The 21,571-nt window shown below is 40.2% G+C and overlaps 2 protein-coding genes across 2 annotated transcripts in view; both read left to right on the plus strand.

Moving 5' to 3' along the window:
* The window catches only part of LOC133986218 (short transient receptor potential channel 7-like), a 47,375-nt gene extending 40,113 nt beyond the window's left edge, over nucleotides 1-7,262 (plus strand). The window contains exons 8-12 of the mRNA XM_062426027.1: nucleotides 1,717-1,912; nucleotides 3,434-3,655; nucleotides 5,612-5,692; nucleotides 6,743-6,818; nucleotides 7,123-7,262. Of these exons, the coding sequence (XP_062282011.1) occupies nucleotides 1,717-1,912; nucleotides 3,434-3,655; nucleotides 5,612-5,692; nucleotides 6,743-6,818; nucleotides 7,123-7,262 (715 nt within the window). The remainder of the gene's footprint in view (nucleotides 1-1,716; nucleotides 1,913-3,433; nucleotides 3,656-5,611; nucleotides 5,693-6,742; nucleotides 6,819-7,122) is intronic.
* Nucleotides 7,263-19,657: 12,395 nt separating this feature from the next.
* Nucleotides 19,658-20,615, plus strand: LOC133986276 (small integral membrane protein 32-like). Its single transcript, XM_062426103.1, has 2 exons — nucleotides 19,658-19,793; nucleotides 20,243-20,615. Exon 2 carries the CDS (start codon nucleotides 20,277-20,279, stop codon nucleotides 20,613-20,615), a length of 339 nt encoding a protein of 112 aa, XP_062282087.1. The 5' UTR covers nucleotides 19,658-19,793; nucleotides 20,243-20,276.
* Nucleotides 20,616-21,571: the final 956 nt, after the last annotated feature.

The following is a 21,571-nucleotide window of genomic DNA, read 5'->3' on the forward strand; positions in this document are numbered from 1 at the left end:
CTGTAGTCTTGTTTTTCTTGGCAACAATTGAGTCATACATTATTAATGGGATACATTTTTGCTTTGGGTAATTGCTTTGTGTCTTGTGCTCTTCAGCAAGGTCAGAGGTCAGGGGTCAAAGGTTGGCAGGGATTACAACAAAGAGAGAACAGCTTTGAGAAAACGTGCCAAGGCTGATGAAAGATTGTCTCCCAACCCAACACAGCTCTCTGTTGTCTGAAATAATGTTGCTTAGTTTCATTCTACTTCTCTAGGAAAATGTTAACAGTCTTCTGACCCTTATTCATGAAACATAACGATGCTTGCTTTCTTCTAAAATACTTGTTATTGAAGATAGACTAAAATGACTTAGCTACTGACCTATTTCAGTGTGTTTTCAGGTTGGTAAATATTTCACTAGCGCCATGAATTACAAAGAAAATGTGTTTGACAAAGTAAGGGCATACCCTTACATGTTCTGCCGAGTTAGAGAGAAAAGGTTAAAGAGTGTGTTTTGATTTCTTCCTGAAAGGTTAAAGCTGAAGTACTCCGATAAGTTTCTGTTTTCGTGTGCACAATAGAAAGGGGAAGAGTCTGTGTCTACAATATTTGTGCCTCAGTCTTTTTATGCATGTGAGAGGTTGTTTTTCTTTCTGTGCCTCCAACTAGATCTCTGTGTGCCCATGAAACTGTGTGTCTTTGAAAGAAATCAGTTTGGAAGATGCCCACAGCACCAAACTAGGAGTCTACAGATCTTCTCTCACCAAGCTTCCTCCCACCTCAAGTCCCCTCCAGCTATCCAACCAGGCAGCCTTTTCCTCCCTACTGAGCCCCCCCAGTCATCTCAAGCCCATGCTTGCCACTCATGGAATATTTAAAGACAGACATGTACCTGAATGTCAATGTTCGCAACTCTCGCAGCCTTTTACTGTTTCAACTCATCTCCTCCTTTTCTTTGTCAATCCTGTAGCACACACACACACACTGGGTCAGAGTCTGGGAATCTGATCCCTCAGGCTAAACAGACTTTAACTCTGGACTTCAGCAGAAAGCACAGTACATTTTTTCAACTAAAATAACATTAGCAGTGCTTGATTTAATCATATCTAAATGCCAGGGTAAGAAAGGGCAAGTTGAGCTCCAGAAGTGTGCACATTTCAACCACCCCAACTCTCTGGTGTCTTTAAAATGAGTAGACTATAAAACTTGATTATATTCTAATGAAACTGAAGAAAATAAATTTGTCCACAATCAATTTTTTAAACAGTTCATCAAGTTTTTAATGAAATTTGATGAACCCTAGGGTTGAAGTGTTTCTTCATTTGTCTTTTTTTTATAGCAGTCAAAAAATACTACATACACATTCATTTTAAGGTGCAGCGTTTTTCAGATTGACTGCAGTGATGTGCCAGTATGTATTTTGTGTAAAGGTCGACACAGTACTGTGCTACAACCTTAATGAGTTCTATAAACCAGATGATGCCTCAAATGCTGGAATAGATTAATTTTCTACTTTTTCAGTTTTCCAGAAGTCAAGCATGTTTTTACATAATTGTACAGTATGTGTAGTGCAGTATGTATGTATTTGCATATGTAGGTGTGTGTGTTTGTATGTGTGAGGAAAATTAGATAAAGTGTTCAATTTGGACATGACTTGTGTGTTTGTATGTGTGTATGTGTGTGCGTGTATATGTGCCCACGTCATTTCTTACAGCCCTGTTTTCTCTCTCTTTGCAGGGTGGAGGAGAGTTTCAAGACACTTTTCTGGTCGATATTTGGGCTGTCTGAAGTGATCTCAGTGGTGCTGAAGTATGACCATAAGTTCATAGAGAACATAGGCTACGTGCTGTATGGGGTCTACAATGTCACCATGGTGGTGGTCCTTCTCAACATGCTCATTGCCATGATCAACAGCTCATACCAGGAGATAGAGGTATAAAAATAAGATCATCTGTCAATACAAATATTGTCAGTAAGGATCAGTGTGTGATCACTTCTGCACCCGAAGGACAATTAGGTGAATTGAAAATTATTAAAAGTTGTCAAAGATCAATACAGTGGCAGCAGGACAAAAATACATGATCCAAAAATAATTAATAACTAATAAATAATCACTGGAAAGTTCTCAAAAAGCTGAAATAAAACCAATAAAAGCAGCATTTTCATCATATTGATTTTTAAAAAACATATTAAGAAACCTGAGAGTTCATCTTTTTATGCTGTCAATTTGAGACATGATAGATTTGAGATTTGGTATTTCTCGCTCTTTTTACATTCTGGACAAAAAAATCACTGCTGAGAATAGTAGATAATTATAGTAAATAGATCAACAACAGGTTCAGTTGTTTTACAGGTTGTATTTTCAAGTAGAAAAGTCATAACAAACTGAATTAAACATCTTGTTTAATTTTCTCTATACTAATGATCCCCTCACTTATCTAAAACAATCTAGTTTTCATCCAGTGTCATCCTCAAGTTAAATTTTGGTTTATAACTAGATTCTTTCAAAACAAATGCATTCCCATCATCTGCACTTTGTGTCTGTTATCTCAGCATCTCTGCCCGGCATACGCCTGGAAGGAAATTGTGTGTGTGTGTGTGTGTGTGTGTGTGTGTGTGTGTGTGTGTGTGTGTGTGTGTGTGTGTGTGTGTGTGTGTGTGTGTGTGTGTGTGTGTGTGTGTGTGTGTGTGCGTGTGTGTGTGTGTGTGTGTGCGTGTGTGTGTGTGCGTGTGTGTGGGGGTATATGTCTTTGCAGATAATCTCACATACTGGACCCATCAGCATAATTTTTTTGTTTGAGTGTATGCTTAAAGATCTTTCAAGGTTGCCGTGATTCACAATTGTTGAAAAACCTGTTTTATAATGTGTTTTCTATGCATTTCCATTGACTGCTGACTCCTCACTCTTCTTAACTGCCTGGTAGGGCCGCAAACAACTGCACCAAAAAGGCCTTTCCATCTATTGGCCAGGCTAAAAACAAGTCTGCTTCCAGCCACATTTTTGCCTTTGCTTTGTCGTACCCCAAAAAACTGATATCCATAGAAAAGTTTGATCTCATTTTTAACCAGAGCATCTTCAGTTTAATTCTCTACCCAATATGTTATGATCCGCAAAAAATAGGCTTGATACAAGATGGATAAATCCCCATTTTTGTTAGCTTCACCATCATTTTGACTAAAAGGGAGCCGAGAGGGACAAATGAGTGTTTCCTTATTAAGTTTATACAGTTAGGCGAACCCGGGACGCTTGGTTACAATGCTATCACACTATTCTATGCTATCTTAAAGAAGACTGAAACTACAAATGCCCACAGACACACCTGGTGGAGATCTGCACTCTACTGAGTGTGCTCTTTTAGTTGCTACTGTAATTAGCTAATGTTAGCATGCTAGCAAGCATTTAGCACCAGACCTTCATATGTCAGATGCACCCTTCTTCTCCTTGCCTCTGTAGGAGGATGCCGATGTGGAGTGGAAGTTTGCTCGAGCTAAGTTGTGGCTTTCTTACTTTGATGAGGGCCGTACCTTACCTGCCCCCTTCAACCTGGTTCCCAGCCCAAAGTCTTTCTACTACCTGGTCCTCCGCATCAAGTCCTGCCTGATACATCTGTGCAAGGCCAACAGCCGTCGCCACAACAACGAGCTGGAGTTGGGCATGCTCGACTTACAGGGCAAGGTATGTGGCCAGAACTTCTTCATGCCTAATCTTGTAACAAATTATAGTGACAAAATCAAAAAAAATATTTCATTAGCTACATGAAGGAAAGAAAACACATTCATGTCACTAATAACAATTAACAAGCTGACATTATTGTTGACATAATGAAGAATGTTTTAAAAAATTATTCATTTTAGGCTGTGTTTCCCTTTATCTCAGTTTTGTTATCTATTCTAAGTGCTTTGATTAAACATTTCACAAAAACAACACAGTTCCCGCATTTTTCAGAAACTGTGTTGAGAGCCAGCAATTTCACACTTTACAATTTACTGACAGCATACTACTTGTTTTTCTTGACTCCCATTCCACACTTTCTCAGACAACAGAAAATATAATGAAGTGACAGTTATGAATGAATAACTTTGCACAGCCATGATTGATTTAGCACTTTATTTGCTTATGTGAAGCTTTTCCTTTTTCATTTCTTTTTAAAAGAAGTATGTTGCAATGGCCAAAATAATTACTTTTTATCTGCCAGTAGTGCACTTTCTATCTCGATATTCTTGTTTTCCAGGCTCCATCCAAACTAAATAACATTCCCATGTGGCTTTAGTTAACTAGTAATTGTTGAATTTGGAAAAGGGCAAAGGACAAGCTTACTAATTAAGACGAAAACAATCTGCAGTAGACTTGTTTGTATGCATCAGTCTGGCTTACAGTATCTGCTTCCAGTACCAATTACTTCAGTATATGTAATATACAAATGTGCTCAGATGGCCTTGGGTTAAGACCCAGGAAATACATGATAGTCCCATTGCAGGCCTGGGATGCAACTTCTGTTTCATTCATTTTCACCCTTTCTCCCTCTCAAGGATTGTCCATCTAAATAAAATCAGTGTAATGAAAAGAAATTGTTGCGTGAAAAAAAATAGCATAGGCCATTTAACACAGAATCAATCTTAAGCGCTGGCCTTGTCCGCTCCACTCTGTCTGATTTCTCGGCTCAAATGTCTCACCTCAGCGCCTCAGCTAAGCTATTTGTCAGGCCATTGAATCTGCCTGCGTCTGCTCAAATGCCTGGGCAAGTTTTGGATAGGGACAAGATGGGTTACACCCTGCTGCCTCCATGACTTCCTAAAGTTCTATGCAGCCCTGACAGTTTAACTGGAGAGCCAAGCAGGTGCAGCAAGTGATCAATAAATAAGCTACTTACTTCCTAATATCAATATTGGCATCGCCCCAAAAATCCAGTATTGGTTGGGCCCATGTTGGTAGAGATGAATGAATTCTAGCATTATGGTGTGTAGCATGGAGCTGCATCTTACTCATTTGGTGCAGATATGTTTAATATTCTATTTTATTCTATGTACATGTAGTGTATCAATGCTTTGAAAGATTCAACTGCTCTTGGAGAAAAATTGACAATTTAATATTTAAAGAACAATTTTATTTGGTTTTGCCAGGTTTAAACTTTAAAGCTTCATCAGTTACTCTTCAGGTTGCTTCACATTTACTATTAACCTTTTTTACTGTTTAACTTTTATATCATTTGGTTACTATGTTTCACTCCATCCAGGGCTTCTCACCTTTAGTCCATATGGTATAAGGTAGCAGCTTGTTGTATGTGTCCACACTTAAGTTAAAACTCCTTTTGACACTACAGTGTTGAAAAGACAGACAAGCTACAAAGCAAGGTCGTGGACGTAGAAGGCATCTAGAACTCAGTTAATAGAGACTCACTTTGGTCAAAGGATGTTGTCAACACTCTTGGCCCCCTCTTTGAAGATAGGGACACAGCTTAAAAATGTCTACACCTGATTCAAACACTAAGCCTTGCCTTTCATTGTTGTCCTGTTTTGGCAGTGTGTTGCCTCCTCTAATACCCTTTTCAAATACTTCTATTATGGAAGATCACTCAACCCTGAAATGTGACTTTAACACCAGACTGTTGTCTGAATCTTACTGTTGCAACAGGATGAACGCTTTAGGTCCTATCCACGACCAGGAGAAGAGTTCATGCCCAGAAAATCTAGGAAACACCCGACCAGATACGAGGTAAGACACAGGCAAGAATCACAAGCAAAGAGCAAAGATGAGGAGAAACTAGAAGAGCCAGAGAGTGAGTTGATGGAGGCAAAAGGAAAAATGAAATGAGAGACAGGGAGACACATAGACATATAGCCTGAGGAATATAAAAGAAAACAAAAGGGCAGAGGAATAAAAGAAGAGAATGGGGTTGGCTGCAGTGTGATAAAGGATGGCAGGAAGAGAGATTGAGACAGACAAGGACGGGGATAAAGAAAGACTAATATCAGAGACAGAGGTAAAGAAGAGTGAAGGTTTCAATGAAAGGGCAATGAATTGTTTGAAAGTGTGTGTGTAGTGTAAGAGTGTTATTAAAATAGGTAGAGGTGGAGTTGCAATTGGAAAAAGAGAGCAACAGAAAAAGGATGAAAATGCCTCTAATGAGCAATTTGAGGGAGATTGAAAACAGGGGCTTGTTAAATAAGCACTGAGGAGGGAAAAGATGCTCTTGACTTCATTCCATCCTTCACCTTTGCCCTGAGGCAAATCTAAGTCTCTTCACTGGTCCACTGTGCATTTATCTCAACCCCTCAAAGCACACCAACACACATGAGCTTGTACAAACCAGGCATTGAGATATCACTTGATTAGACATTTGTATGTGTGCTGAATGTGCAGTGACAGTTATCAACCCACATCCAGAGTGCCTTCATACAGGGATTGACTACTTGAGCTGTGTAAGCAGCTGCAGGATCAACGTTTGAGACACACCACCTCAGAGACACTACTGTTCTCTACTGCTGTCTGCATGATTTGTGTGTGTGTGTGTGTGTGTGTGTGTGTGTGTGTGTGTGTGTGTGTGTGTGTGTGTGTGTGTGTGTGTGTGTGTGTGTGTGTGAGAGAGAGAGAGAGAGAGAGAGAGAGAGAGAGAGAGAGAGAGAGAGAGAGAGAGAGAGAGAGAGAGAGAGAGAGAGAGAAAGAAAGAGAGGGAGAGGGAGAGAGTACTTTGTTTACTGGCTAAAAACACTGTGATATCAACTTGTCAGCTCCTCTCTATTTAATACTCTCCTCTCCTCGTAGAAGATCATGAAGCGCCTGATTAAGCGGTATGTGCTAAAGGCCCAAGTCGACAGAGAGAACGATGAAGTCAATGAAGGTAAAATTTCCACTTCAGGAAGGTCCACTTCCATTGTGTGCTTATTTTCTTAGGGCATATGTGTGCAGTGTTTTTATAAATGTGAGATAAATTCCCTTAAATGAGATCATACTGGATGTCATTGGAAAGATAAACTGGACTATAAATCTTTATACACTCACACATGTTCAGAATAGAAAACTTTCATGACCTTGTTGATCTGTGCTCACGTGCATACCTGTCTGTATTGGCGCGTGCTCACATGTTCTGATCGTTGTGTATTCAGTCAGTTTCTCTTTTGTGTTTGTGCGTGACTGTCTCGTAGGCGAGCTGAAGGAGATCAAGCAAGACATTTCCAGCCTTCGTTATGAGCTCTTGGAGGAGAAGTCCCAGGCTGCCGGAGAGCTGGCTCTGCTCATCCAGCAACTTAGCGACAAGTTTGGCAAGAACACCATGAGACATTGACAGGACATGCAAAAAGGGGAGGATTGGGAAGGAGGAAGAAGATGGGAGTGCGAAAATAGGTGAAATGAGGAGGAATTGGGGGCAAAAACCAGGGGCAGGGTAGGTATTTTAAAGATGTCAATAGTGGAAGACGCAGAGAAAAAGGGAGAGGGGAAGCAGGATGTTTATACAATAGACAAGCAAGAAAATGGAAGAAAAGCATATTTATGCAGAGAGAGAGAAATGGATATAGAGCAAAATGTACCAACTAAGGCAAAAAGCAGTGTTTTGTATATACAATGAGCAATTAGGAAAGAATGTGAAAGAAAGTATGAGGTCAAAGGGTCAGAGGGGATGTCAACTCAGTTCGGATGGTTTGTGTTAACAGTGGAATTCTAATTAAAGGTAACATTTTAAGGGAGTGAGAGAGGAGAGGAAGACTCAGACTTACAGGCTAGTTGTGAGATAGAGGGAGACATAGGAGGAGGAGAACAAAAGCATCACAAGATACTAAGAAGCACCACAGGGCAGAAACACCACAGGGCGCTGAGGGCCTCCACTTCCTCTGCCAAGAGATATCAGTGCATCACCAACTTGGAGGAGAGGGAAACCCAGAGAAAAGATGACACAGAGAAGGCTGGAAGGAGAGGTGGGACACGAGAGAAATATATCTGAAAGAAGCTTCCACCATTATTCACACCGGAGAGACTTGCTTTCCATGTGTGTTCTCTTTGTGATGACAAGCATAATGATGCCTGTCAAGATACTGTACAACCCTTTACACCACAGGCAATCTAATTAATGCATTTCCATCCACAATGCACAACTTGTGATCAGGAGTGAGAGCGAATAAGAGAATAACTGGAAACAATGTTGGATTTATGCACTTGTTTAAAAGTCATTAAAGAAATGACATTACATTTTCATCCTAACACGGTCAGGATATTTGTATGGCTACATGAAACACAGTAGTAGTGCAGCGCCCTGTGAACTGTGCAAAAGTGACAATAAAATTAGGCTACTTCAGACCTCATGCAGAATGATTTAATATACAGTACAATGTGCAACATGCTGCTAGGTTGTTATAAGTATGGGTGTTATAATACAGACAGGACAATTTCACATAATCCATTATCACTTTAGGTCTTGTGCATATATGAACATCTTTGAGCCATTAAATGTATTGACATATAACGTAGTCCTAGATAACTGATACTATAATCTCCTCTTCATTGTCTTTGCATCACCAAGTGGCTCTTTGTGACTTGCTTTCATAAGTAGCAGCCAAAAAGCAAGATGTCCTCATGAAGTTGTCCTTACAGCTTTAAAATGCAGGAGATCAGTGCTTATGAGAAGCACTGAGGTACACTGTCATTACACATCATTTATGTTAATGAAATAAACAAACCAAATCATTGTATCATTAATCATCACAGTGAAATGTCATCTTTCAAGACTGATATAAAAAATCAAGCTGTATTTGAATCCTTAAAGGTAGTTTTTGGAGTCATTGAGATTAAAAGCCAAAATGCACTAGTACTGTAGGTGTAGAAGGCCCCACATATCATGGCTCAGATACAGTTTATTGATTGATGATTTTTGGCTGGACTGCAACAGTTGGACCAAGCCTATAAATGCAAAAGTGACTGACTGACTGAGTGATGACAGTTCACCACAGGTTGGCTAAATGCTGCCACTTCCTATATCCATTTCAAATGAAAAGCCCTCTGGCATGTATATATATGGTCCAGCCATATACTAGGTTTTCTCCTAGTCTTGTTAAGCTTTCAAACAAGGTTAACATGGCTGACTTTAGAGACAGAATTTAGTTTCAGATGCACAAATGTTGTTTAATTCAAGTTTTCATTTATACAAGTATTGGAACTTGCATCTTTATTTATTCGTATGTGTCATAGAATGAAAGAGCAGCTAACTATTGTCTGTGTGCAGAACCACACCAATAATAAAAAAGACTCCCAGAGAATATCTTATGATATCCAGAGATGATTCCCACATCAAAGACAAAATACTGTATTTTTAACTTGTACGCAAGAAATATTGATTAGCAAAATCTTGTACTGTATATTGTCATATTTTTGATCCTTGAATTAAACAGAGAAAGCTCTAAACTGGCTGGTACATCATTGCAGTACTTTATATGTCTGTGCTGATATGTGGAATTTGATTAAATCTATTGAGTCTTAATATCAGTGTTCATTCCCACCAGTAGCCCTCAGTTGAAGGCAGACATGCTCTGCAAACTGACAGAAAGCAATATGCACATGCACACAAATTCACTCATTCAGAATAAATGCTCTAAATACAAACCATTTCCTGTATTTCAGGTTCACATTTCTCTCAACATCTCAAAGTTCTTCACACAAACATCTTAACCAAGAAGTAGCTGATAGCAACTGCTACATACTATAAACTCATGTCCAAAATCTACTAAAACTAACAAAACATTAAATACATGTTTAACAATCAGCAAAGGTTGTATCCCAACAAATTTCATTACTCATAATCTGGCCTAAGAAAAAACAAACTCTTAATAGGTAGATCTATCATTTTGTCTGTATATATAATATGTAATTAAAATGTATGCCAATATAACACTTAATAGTTTAATATTTATGCTGTGGTTTCCTTTTTAGATGTCATTTAAGTGCTTGCTTCCATTCTGTCTGAACACTTTAGGACAACCAGACAATTGCTGCTCAATTGCTGCCACTAAGTTTGCTTAAAAAGATGAAAAAAATGCAGTGAACTGGGTACAAACAGAAGAGCTTAGGCAGATTCTTAACAACAATATGAAAAAAAGAAACAAAACACAGATACATATATATAGAAATATACTATATTTGTATTGAATACATATATTCAATATACAAGACAAAAAAGCAGTCAAGAGGCTTGTGACCAATCAGTGATGTTAAATACTGCAAACTCCACTCTGATAGTTGGCTGCTGCCTGCTGGCTTACAGGATGGAACTTAGTCTGGAGCAGAAGCTAAAGAAACAAAACATTAACTGAGGTCCTTCAGATGCAACAGCTCCAAACCAACTTCGCCAAGCATCCAGAGTGATAAGGAGTCATTACTTTAAAACACACAAAATTCACACGACTGTAAAAGCATTACATAAAGTGAGTGCGGACTCGGCATACTGTGCTTAAGAGTGCCATTGACTTAAAAGGGTCTTGAAAGCTAAAAAAGCCCCTCTATGTTAGAGTAGTTGGTTTTCCTGTGCATGTGTATGTGCAGCTCATGCAGTCGTATACCTGTGTGAGTTAACCCCAACCCTTGGCTTGTCAGAGACATCCTGAACGCTGCCCTCTAAAGCAGAACTGTAAACACTCCACTCTAGCATATGTCCAGATGTTTATCAGACCACAGTTACTCCATACCATTAATTTACCACTCTCACCAAATGCTCTCTGCGTTGTTTCAGGATGTCACTGAAAAACCTCCTTTTATTGTCTAGTCTACCATTGTGCAAAGACCAACGAACCCTGTAAAGCCGTCACTAAAACTTGCCTTAAATGGTCATCTTTTATACTAGATATGACATGGCTCAACAGAGTTGGGTGTCCTTGTTTTCACTGAGATTTCTATTTGGTTCAGACAACGCTGGTTTATGCAGGAAGTCATTTCTAGGGCAGAAATATTTTTATTTAAAACTACTTTCCACTATTTGTGCCTTTTAAGTGTTGAAACCACAATAGGCAAGTTCACACATGACAGGCAGGGTGTTTTTTTGTTTGTTTTTTTTGTTTTATTTGGGGAACTTCAATACCTGCAATTGATGTAAAGCAAACTTTTAAACTGTAAAAACCTACACTCAAAGTTTTACTTGCTTTACTTTTACAGAAGATTTCCCAACAATGACCATATGATGCGCCAAAATTCACCAAGTACAAGTACAAACAGCACAAATTGGAGTCATCTCATTACAGTAAGCAAATTTGTAAAGTGTGTTATATATTTTTAGATAAAATGGTGCCTTAAAGCTTTAAACATGCGGGAAAAACTCTACAGTAATCACAATTACAAGCTTGGGTGCACTCAGTTGAGCATCCCTTCCCTTTTCCTGTCTGGTTTATAACCTTTGTCGCAATCCCCCCCCCCCCCCCCCCCCTCTCCCTCTTTCTCTCTCTCTTTCTCTGTTCCCTCCACTCCTTTCCTTCCCATCATTCACCACTGCACTATGCAGACCAAATAAAGCAGAAATGCCAAAACAATGTCTCGGAAAAAAGAAGACTTAATTCAAACCACAAAATGCTGTGCAGCGCACACACATAAACAGCAGCCAAGACCCTGACTGGACTATCTCCATAGCAACAAAGTCAGTCTGAAGGAGATGTGCTTTTGGAAGTTCACAGGAAATTCTATTATCTGATTTCAGTGCTCTCCATCAATCTTTTGATATGAGTCTTAGCCTTTAGGGCGTTACTCAGTAACACACATTCTGTCAGTGTGGGTGTGTATTTGTGTGTCTGATTGTGTTGGACATGTGTTTGTTTTAATCACAAGATAACATTTATGCGTTTGGTGTATTTGTTTGTGCTCGGTTGTGTGTGACCTGTGAGAAGACTTTAGCCTGTGTGCTTACATAGTGGACTTTTAAGTGTGTGTGTGTGTGTGTGTGTGTGTGTGTGTGTGTGTGTGTGTGTGTGTGTGTGTGTGTGTGTGTGTGCGTGCGCGTGCGTGCGTGCGTGCGTGCGTGTGTATGTGTATGTGTTAGAACAACACAGTATAACTGACATCCCCTCTCTGGCGTAATTTGTCCCAGAGGCCCAAGGCAAGGAAATGTTTCCAGCCCTCCTTCTATTCCTCTTCATCCTCCCTCCTCCATCCCGCCTCCTGCATCTGTCTTTCTCTGTTTCTGTCTCTCCTGGCAGAGCAGTGAGCGATATGACCCCCTGCCTCTAAAAGACAGGGATTCCAGGGATTTGGAGGAGAGATTAGACTCCCTCTCCAATGTGCCTCTTGCCTACTGCCTGGAAGCCCCCTCAGGAGACAAACATAGCAGCATCCACACATATATAAAAATATGCTACTTGCTTGTATAAGCATATACAAACACAGAAGCTTACGCTTCTTCTTATATTATTAGAAGCTTGAACACACACATACAGTAGGTGGGCTAAAACACCATCTCTGCCAGAAATAAACACACATTACATAGTAAGTGAGGCGCGAATACTCACATATGCACACTCACACACCAGACTGTCTGTCATAAACACTCACAATTAAACAGTGAATGTTAATATGTTCATATACAAACAAACACACGTTTATGCTCATATGATAATGGTTGTATTAACAGAGAAGTGGGCTTTTACACATTCAGATGCACACTCACAGATGAGTGTGTGTCACTCATCATAGATACAACCCTTATCTGTTGCATCAAACACCCCCTTAAGCCATTTCAGTCTCTCATCAACTTATCTCATCAGAAGAAAACTCTCTGGAGAGGATCTCATCAGGAAAAACCTCTTAAACAAACTAAAGCACTATTGTAGATCATAAAGCTGTCACAATTTAACAATCACAGTAATTTGTCACTAAATATAACCTTCATTTCAGTCAGAAGAACATTCTAACCATTTTTTACTTATCTGAAACTGTAGAAAATCATGAATCCATGGTGATGAAACTTTTTTATGGGTCTCCATCATTGATGAAATGTCAATATCTAATTTATGGAACAGTCAGAATGCTGATTGAGTGGTGAAAGAAGGGGCTATCAAAGGGCTATAAGAAGGCAAGACTTGTCAAGTGTTCACCAATTCTGTACAGCTGGAGTGCACTGGTTGAAGATGGATAGAGGGATTTATATGACAACTCCCTGACAAGCCTTCCAGGTGGCTCAACTGGCCCCAGAGGCACGTTAGCTGCCACACTGAGGAATGAGAGTAGATGGAGCCATGATGCAGCAATGAGTGTACTCATAATTGCAACTGGAGCTCAAGAACCTGCAAGCACACACAAGATAAATGTGTCAGGTGCGTATCTTTCTCATGGGGTGATATCTCACTGGAAATCCTAATCACTGACATCATCACTGACATCACAATAAAGAAGAACATTTTCTATATTTCAACAAATATCAGAGAAAACTCTCTACTGTCCATGTTTGAGGTTCAGAATTTGAGAAATAAATGTACTCTCAGAGATAATTAAACTATTTAAATCCCTCGATAATAGGCCTGTCTGATTGAGGCCAACTCCTGCCTGAACCACCTAAATTAAATTGTTTTCTTCATCCTCCAGTAAGATGTTATTTTTTGTCTAGAGTTGTAGAGTTAAAGGTTTATTTTCTTATTCTGAATTATCTTACATGAAGCACTTCTTAAGCTGCATGCCTTCTGTCAGCAATGACCCTGACATAAATTGAATGATAATTAATTAATCTTTTGGAATAAATTGTAATTTAAATATTTACTTGTTTATTTATTCTTCTATATAGTAGACTGAAAATCTTTACATTGCTGACTGGTGATTGGGACAAAATAGTTTTGAAGATGTCCCCTGGGGCCTTGGCAAACACTTATAAAGAGTTCTCACCATCTTCTTACATTCTATAAACCAAACATCTAACTGATTAATCGAGAAAATAATAGACAGATTAATCGATAGTAGAAATAATCGTTAGCTGCAGCAGATAAGCAAAACAAAACAAATGATGTAACAAAATATTAATGACGTATAAAATCTAAATATTTTATTTGTTTTAATTTTCTTGCTATTACAACTTCTGGATTTTACAGAAAACAATATCATTTTCTTGTAAGCAATACATGTTTAAAACACAGAAGATGTACATTCACCTGAAATGGGGCAGCATTTGCCTCACTTTTGACTCTTTATCTATCTATCACTTGCAGCAGGTAATAATGGACATTGAATGCTGTACAGTTACTTCTACAGCATTTCCTGGACAAAAAAAAAAGAAATTTCCCATTCACTCTTTAAAACAGCCGCATGTGTATCTGAAAGGAAAATGAGTGAGACATAGAGAGGAAGTTATGTTTATAACAATTCCAGTACTGTGTCTCGTAATATACAGCAACATTTCCCCTCAGTGTATTTATGTTCGTTCAACATAGTTTCCCTTTTATGGGCTAGCCATAGCTGTTGTAAGAACATTCATCTTCTGACTCACTTTGCCTTTCTTTCCCTTTGTTCTGTTTTGTGTTGGGTTCTGTTTTTACCTTGAACCTGTCACACTCACTAACCCTCATGTGTTCTGTTTGTTTCTCCTTTTTTTTTTTTTTTTTTTTTAAATCTCAACAGTTATTTTCTTCTCCGTCAATTTTCTCTGTATGTCTGTCCCCTTTTTAATATTAATCTCCTGTTTTGGTCATGTTTATCTGTCTGTTTCCTCTTTCTGTCATTAGATGTGTCTGGTATGAGCAATTACCTGTTTCTGTCTGTTTTTCTCTGTCACACCTTCCCCTCCTCACCCTGACTTATCTTACAGTTAATACACCAGAACTTCACACTGAATACACACACACACGCCAACACTGGAGCCATAGATTTTGGCTTTTAAGGGACACCCGTTCTATTATTTCCCATTTGATCTGGGTCCCTCCTCCTCCTTTCCTCCTTCCCTCCTTCACTCCCCATCTCTTCTTCCTCCCACCTCCTCTTCCCCTCCCTCTTTTCACCCTCTCCATCCTTTATGTCTACTAATTTATGTCTACTGGACCAGGGACCCTCCCTGCACTAAGACACACAGACATTTACCTAGGGCAGTCCACTCCCCTCATTCCTAAAACCTCATTCACTGATCCTGAACACAACCTACCCAAAATGATTCACATTTGAAATGCCCAAAATGATTCACATTTGAAATGCAAATGAAGAAGGAAGGACACAGATAATCTAGCTACAGAGAAGATAACTGAAGCTCAGTTTCCCAGCTCCTCTCCTGATTTTTGTTTTTGTTTTTTACTATCCTCAAGATCACACATTGAAATGCCTCAGGTGTTCTGTTACTGTCTGAATCAGCTTTGTTTGCTGCTCTTTCCTGTTAGATTATGTCAGTTTTACTGTGATTTCACTGTGGGCTTTGTAAAAATTGTTTCTTTTTATTTTCCTGTGTCAACATACTGCTGTATAATCTGCTATCATATATTATGTGTTTGTTTTAAAAGTTATATGACAGCTCATATCCTCATTTTGAGGATCAATTAGTGTTCTTTTACTGTGTGAAAAAGTAAATGCCACCCTTTTTACTCCTCCTCGAAATAAAAAAAACAGCATTTAGTGTTTTGGCAAGAGTATCAAGTGACTAATTGTGTAGTATCTGATTTCTGCCAATTGGGGCATTTGATGTGTTGGCAGGGAGAAATCCTATTTTGATGGCTGATTTTTCATTGGAGGTTAAAGAGGAGATAGTAAGAAGAAAAGGAGCACAGTTACAGAAAAGAGAGTGACAGAGGGGGGACATTTGCTTGTCACATTTTTTGTTTGTTTAAGATTCTTGTTGGAAGTCAGTCAGACAGAGAGTGGCATTGTATTGACAAAAGAGATAATGGAGTCCTAGCTGCCTCTGTAGCCATTAGTGATCATATTGTCCGGGGTGTGTGTGTGTGCATGCGTGTGCGCGTGTGTGTGTGTGTGTGTGTGTGTGTGTGTGTGTGTGTGTGTGTGTGTGTGTGTGTGTGTGTGTGTGTGTGTGTGTGTGTGTGTGTGTGTGTGTGTGTGTGTGTGTGTGTGTGCAATGTGCAAATCAGTGCTCTCATAATCTGTCTCTTGTGTGTGTTTTAGTCTTGAGAGTCTGTCTGGGAGTAACAATGTTATCAGATGGTGTGTGTGTGTTTTTGCCTGTCTGTCTTAGCAGGCAAGAGGGGATGAAGTTATTGTTTAGAAATGTTGACCATTTATGATTTTGGAGCTTTGGTAACATTGTTTTTATTAGCCAGCCTGCCAGTGGAAGCAGTGAAAGGCAAAGACTGCACATTATTTTTGGGTAGCTGTTGGACTCCTGCCTGTGCAGCAAATGAGTCCGCTGCATTGTGTATACAGCTGATGTTGGAAAGCAAGAAACAATATCACTTTTTCATGAAGCACAAATAAACAAAACTCAGCAGACTCAGGAAATTTGTCTTAAAGGAATTAACTGTAACAGCTCAGTAAAGCACTGCTCTGAGTGCAGATTACCAACGCTATTGTTACTGCTCTTTACTTCATCCTCATTTGACATGGCATAATTTGAGACGACTGAAAATGAATGATGTAAAACAGGGGCAGAAGGCTTTGAGGAAAGATTTTCTAAACGTTGATAATTTCCCTCCTGGAAATAATGGAAAATAAGAATAATAAAATAACAATAACTGAGCATGAAAGACCCAATTCACCAATTAGCTGTTAGCGCAGAGGAGTGCATATCATTCTGTTTCCCTGCTTTGAGTGTGTGTGTGTGTGTGTGTGTGTGTGTGTGTGTGTGTGTGTGTGTGTGTGTGTGTGTGTGTGTGTGTGTGTGTGTGTGTGTGTGTGTGTGTATGTGTGTTAATGAAAGGGTGAGTGTTGTGCCTGGTTTGTGTTGGCTACACATACATAATCCCTGTTGACTTTCATGGTACACCATTTGCTTTGGTTATATCTCATCAACAGGAGCATTAAGCTTCTTTTTAGTACTTCTCTGTCTCTTTTTCCCCTTCCTGTAAAACAGAATTATTAAACTCAGAAAAAGAATTTCAAAAACGTGTTCTTGTTTATATCCAATTTGGGCTCTCAGTGCTTCATGGATGAGTTGTCTTTTTTCTACCCCCTTTTTTATGAATAAGAAGGATTAAGAAACAGAAAGAGAGGGAGTGAGGGCGGTAGAAAGAGAAAGAGATGGAGAGAGAGAGAAAGGGAGGGAGGGAGGGAGGGAGGGAGAGAAAATACATAAAGAGAGAAACAGACCACACAGCACAGAAATGGAAAAGAGACTTGGGAGAATTAGAATCGAAAAGATGACTCAAAAGATGTGTTTCTGTCTATGTGTGTATGAAAAACGTAAACGAACACATAGAAGGAGAAAGGTCATTGTTTTGTGTGACATGATGCCTGATAGAGTCAAGGAGGGTGAGGGGGGACTTTGATTGGTTGAGGCCCTTAACAAAGGCTGTAGTGGTGAAGAATTACAATCCACTATTCCTAATCAAAATTCCATTGTCGTGGCTTACAACTAATGAGCTAAGCCTGATAACTGGCACAATTAGTCACAGAGCAAGGCATCTGTCAACATATATGTCATGGTATATCACAACCGCTTTCACTCCCTTTATAACCAACAACACCTGATTGTGTTGGGCGAGTTAGATCTGTTACAAACCTTGCAGTGGAGTTTTGCACATACTGACAACACTTGAAGGCATTCACACAGATTTTGATAAAATGGGTCAGATGTCCTTTGTTTGTCTTTGGATTTGCCTTTGTGACTGTCTTGCATGTGTGTACTTGTGTGTATTTGTGTGAATGTATGATGGAGATGAAGATAGCAGCAAGCCTGCAGCAATGCAGGGAAGAAGTTCCACAACCAAAAAGCAATAATAAGCAGTAATCTCCATCACAATTACTGCTGCCCCTCCACATTGGTAAACAAGGCTTTAGGCTGTATTTACATTCCCCATGTGACATACATATCCCCAAACCCCAGTCCTACTATAATCTTTAATGATCACATATAACTTTTATGTTGTATATGTTATTTGTAGGTAGCTGGCCTCAAACTTTGTATTGCCCATGTTTGGCATCAAAATCATTTCCCAGGAGTGTTTGGGTAGTTGAGTGGTTAAAGCGCGTGCCACATAATTGCAGTGCCCCTGCTTCGAATCCAGCAAGGGACCTTTGCTGCAGGTCATTCCCCTCTCTCTCCCTGTTTCCTGTCGTCCTATATGCCACTACTGCACTTACAAATAATGCAAAAAATGCTCCAAAATATATCTTTAAAAAAAACAGTCTAGGGAAAGTTCACAGTACTTTTGCTGCACTATGTGTGTATGTGTGTGTGTGTGTGTGTTTGTGTGTGCCCCCTCCGTCCTTGCTCTATGCCTGCCTGCCAGCCATTCTGTTGTGACAGAACAGGTGCAGATGAATATGAAACAGAGCAGTAGCCCTTTTAGGGTCTGGCCCTTTGTATGAACGCTTATGTCTGAAGCATCATATAAGAGCAATCTGACTTCCAGTCTCCATGTTTAGTATCTTCTTTTTAGTGTCAAGCAGCAATCACAGAGATCAAACAGTTATGTTCCAATCAGACAGGCCAAGCCATGTGATTTAGGGGAAGGATCAGTTTTGTTGGTCTTTAATATGAAGTCTTACCCAAAGTAAATGGACTGAGAATAGTGACTTTAATGAGTCAGACACTTAGACTACCTGGTTGACCTTTTCTAAAATTGAATCACCCATACAAGATCTTACACACACTCACCAATCTCACACCCTTTCCTGTTCTCTCATCACCCCAGTGTGAGACATTCCCCACACTGGCCCAGAAATGGCTCAGACTCAACGTTCTCTCATCATTTGATAAGATGAGATAGATAGATAGATAGATAGATAGATAGATAGATAGATAGATAGATAGATAGATAGATAGATAGATAGATAGATAGATAGATAGATAGATAGATAGATAGATAGATAGATAGATAGATAGATAGATATGGCTTGTTCTTGTGACTTTCATAAACAGATCTGTCCAGTGACGTGCCTCCAGCGCCCTCCTTCCTCCCTCCTGATCTGCAACTCTCTCTCTCTCTCTCTCTCTCTCTCTCTCTCTCTCTCTCTCTCTCTCTCTCTCTCTCTCTCTCTGTGTGTCTCTCTTTCTCTCCTTCATTCGCTCCGTCATACACACGCAACCCAGGGCAAGGATGGGAAGCTGTTTGTGCTCCCAGTGTGCTGCATTTTTTGTCCTCTATTAATGTAATTTTTTGTCGTATTGGATTGATCATCCCGTAAGGGCAGGCCGTCGGTAACATCTAACTGACAGGTATATCGACCTTTTACTGAATAAAAGAACCAACAAAGAACTGGAAAAACTGGGGTTACGGCTTGACCTTACTCTGCGCTCTGTACGTACAAGTAGGCTAAAGGCGATCTTATTTTGCTGCGCACCACCACTCACAAGAGGACGTGTGCGCAATGATCACCGTTGAACTCCACCACCTATGCCAGACCATAGAGTCATTTGGATAGCGCTGCAGTTGCCGACGAAACCCTCACTGTGCTTAACCTCGCGCGTGGCAGGATGACTTGGAATTAAACACCAACAAGTGGAAATTGGCACTCTGTTCATTCACTGGCGCTCTGATCAGTACTGGTATATGGATTTGGTCAGATCGTCTTAATGTGGTGAGAGACATTCGGTTGATATCCCACCCAGTGACATATGGGCTGCGGAGATTTGAAGCTATCGACCAGCCGCTTCGCCACAGCGCGTCCTCGGTGGGGCTAGAGCAGACAGAGTCGGGGACACTGAGGAATGCGGAGCCGGGATTTTGTCTCTTCCAGCTCACCTGCGGAACTCTTCGCAGCGCACACCAAAGTAAGTGATCCTAGTAATTACAACCATGTGTCTTGGGTTTGTTTAACGGTGCTGTGAAATTCCACAAAGAGCAATATCACAAGGTCCCATGGTATTTCTAGGAATCTGTTTGGACTTACAGTGACGCCAGCCTACTTTTTCATTAACACATATGGCATAACTGTGACATGGCACACTATGCGCAAAAAGTTTAGATATTCTTTGCCACTGGATGGAGTTTATCAGTGACCTTTTCAGAAATAAAGGGATAAGGTATTATTGAGATTTTAATAACCTAGTCCAACCCTAAACGCTGTTTCTAATGTCACACAGAAATGGCTCATTTCTTTTTTGTCAGTGTTGTTGAAGCATAAATATGATAGGCCTATCCATATTGATGTAGTACATTTATCCGTGTATATCCTATTTGTCGGCTTCAAAACCTTCTCCCTGTCTTTTCAACTTTCCAGCCGACCTACGCAGCCGGTGAGCACGCAGGGCGCCATGCTGAGACAGATCCTCCTGAACTCCACCGACACCCCGGACTTCGACTTGGTACTCATGGCCCAGTCGTCCACGCACGCCCCCGCCTCCCTAAACGCCTCCCACGGCGGCTCGGTAAGTGTGGCCGCACTCCTGAGACCCACCACGGGGCGGGGTGGAGGGCTCCGCGATGGAGAGCTCCACAAACCGGACCTGATCACCTACATAGTCATGTGCCTACTGCTCTTCCTGTTGGTGCTGCTCATTGTGTTCTTCATCAACTGCCAGCTCCGGAACTCTTTCTTCGCCTCCATGCCATATGACAGGTCGCTGAGAGAGGCCCGGACATCGTACAAGTAGGCTGGATCGCTGGGACTTTACTGAGACTCTGGTGGGGTTAGGAACCCACTGGCCCCGAACTTCTGCTGCACGAACTGTATACATGAAATTGTTGCCTTTACCATGTCTCTTGGACACATTGGATGGCCTAAATTGCCCAAAATCCCCAACGAAACCTCACATTGCAGATCAGGGCATAAAGTACGTGAAAAGTTCTTTCACTTTCAGCCCCATCACAAAAAAACAGCACTTCAGAGCATTATGGTGCAATTTTAGAAGATGAGAGGTGTTGGTCTACTGCAGATGGGAGGATGACAGAGGAAGTGAAACTCTTGATCAAATTAGTGACTAACATATTTTCTGGAAATTATAGAAGGAAATGTGAAAACATCCATCATCTCCCTTAATCCCACAGTGCACTTTGGAAACAAATTGTTCATTACTTGCAGTGAGCTTAAAGCGCTAGAGAGCGTTGGAGTTTAGGTCCAAATTCATAGTTTTCATTTTACACTGGCCTTGACAAGATGAATCTGTTTGGTTTTTTTCTGTGGAAATGTGACCTAAGTCAACTTAGAAAGAGTCTACAGTAGTTTGTATATAAGATATTTTGTATAATTGTAACTGAACTGTTTGTCTTGTGAAATGATGCCATCAGTACACATTTTCCACCCTTTGTCCGTTGTAAAATGATCATTAAATGACAGACTGCAGGCCTCACATAAAGATATTCAAATACTCCCAAGCTGAAGTCTTTTCATCTATGCAACTGTTTATGAATGATGATGCTGCAGCTGCTGATGTGATGGGCCAACTGTTAATCACTTAATACGTCCGTATGGGGCATTTTTACGAGTGCCATAGGGCTGCCAGCGTTATCGTGCACTTTTACTTTTAATTAACCTCTCGTCTGCAATTTATAGCACCAATATCCCGGAGAGTGAAGACTTGAGGCTGAAGTATATGACGAGTCGTGAGCG

The sequence above is a fragment of the Scomber scombrus genome, chromosome 9, assembly GCF_963691925.1.
Source record: "Scomber scombrus chromosome 9, fScoSco1.1, whole genome shotgun sequence".
Lineage (NCBI taxonomy): Eukaryota > Metazoa > Chordata > Actinopteri > Scombriformes > Scombridae > Scomber > Scomber scombrus.

Excerpts from the sequence above, each read along its gene's own strand:
- LOC133986276 (XM_062426103.1), top strand. The coding sequence starts at position 20,277 with ATGCTGAGACAGATCCTCCTGAACTCCACCGACACCCCGGACTTCGAC.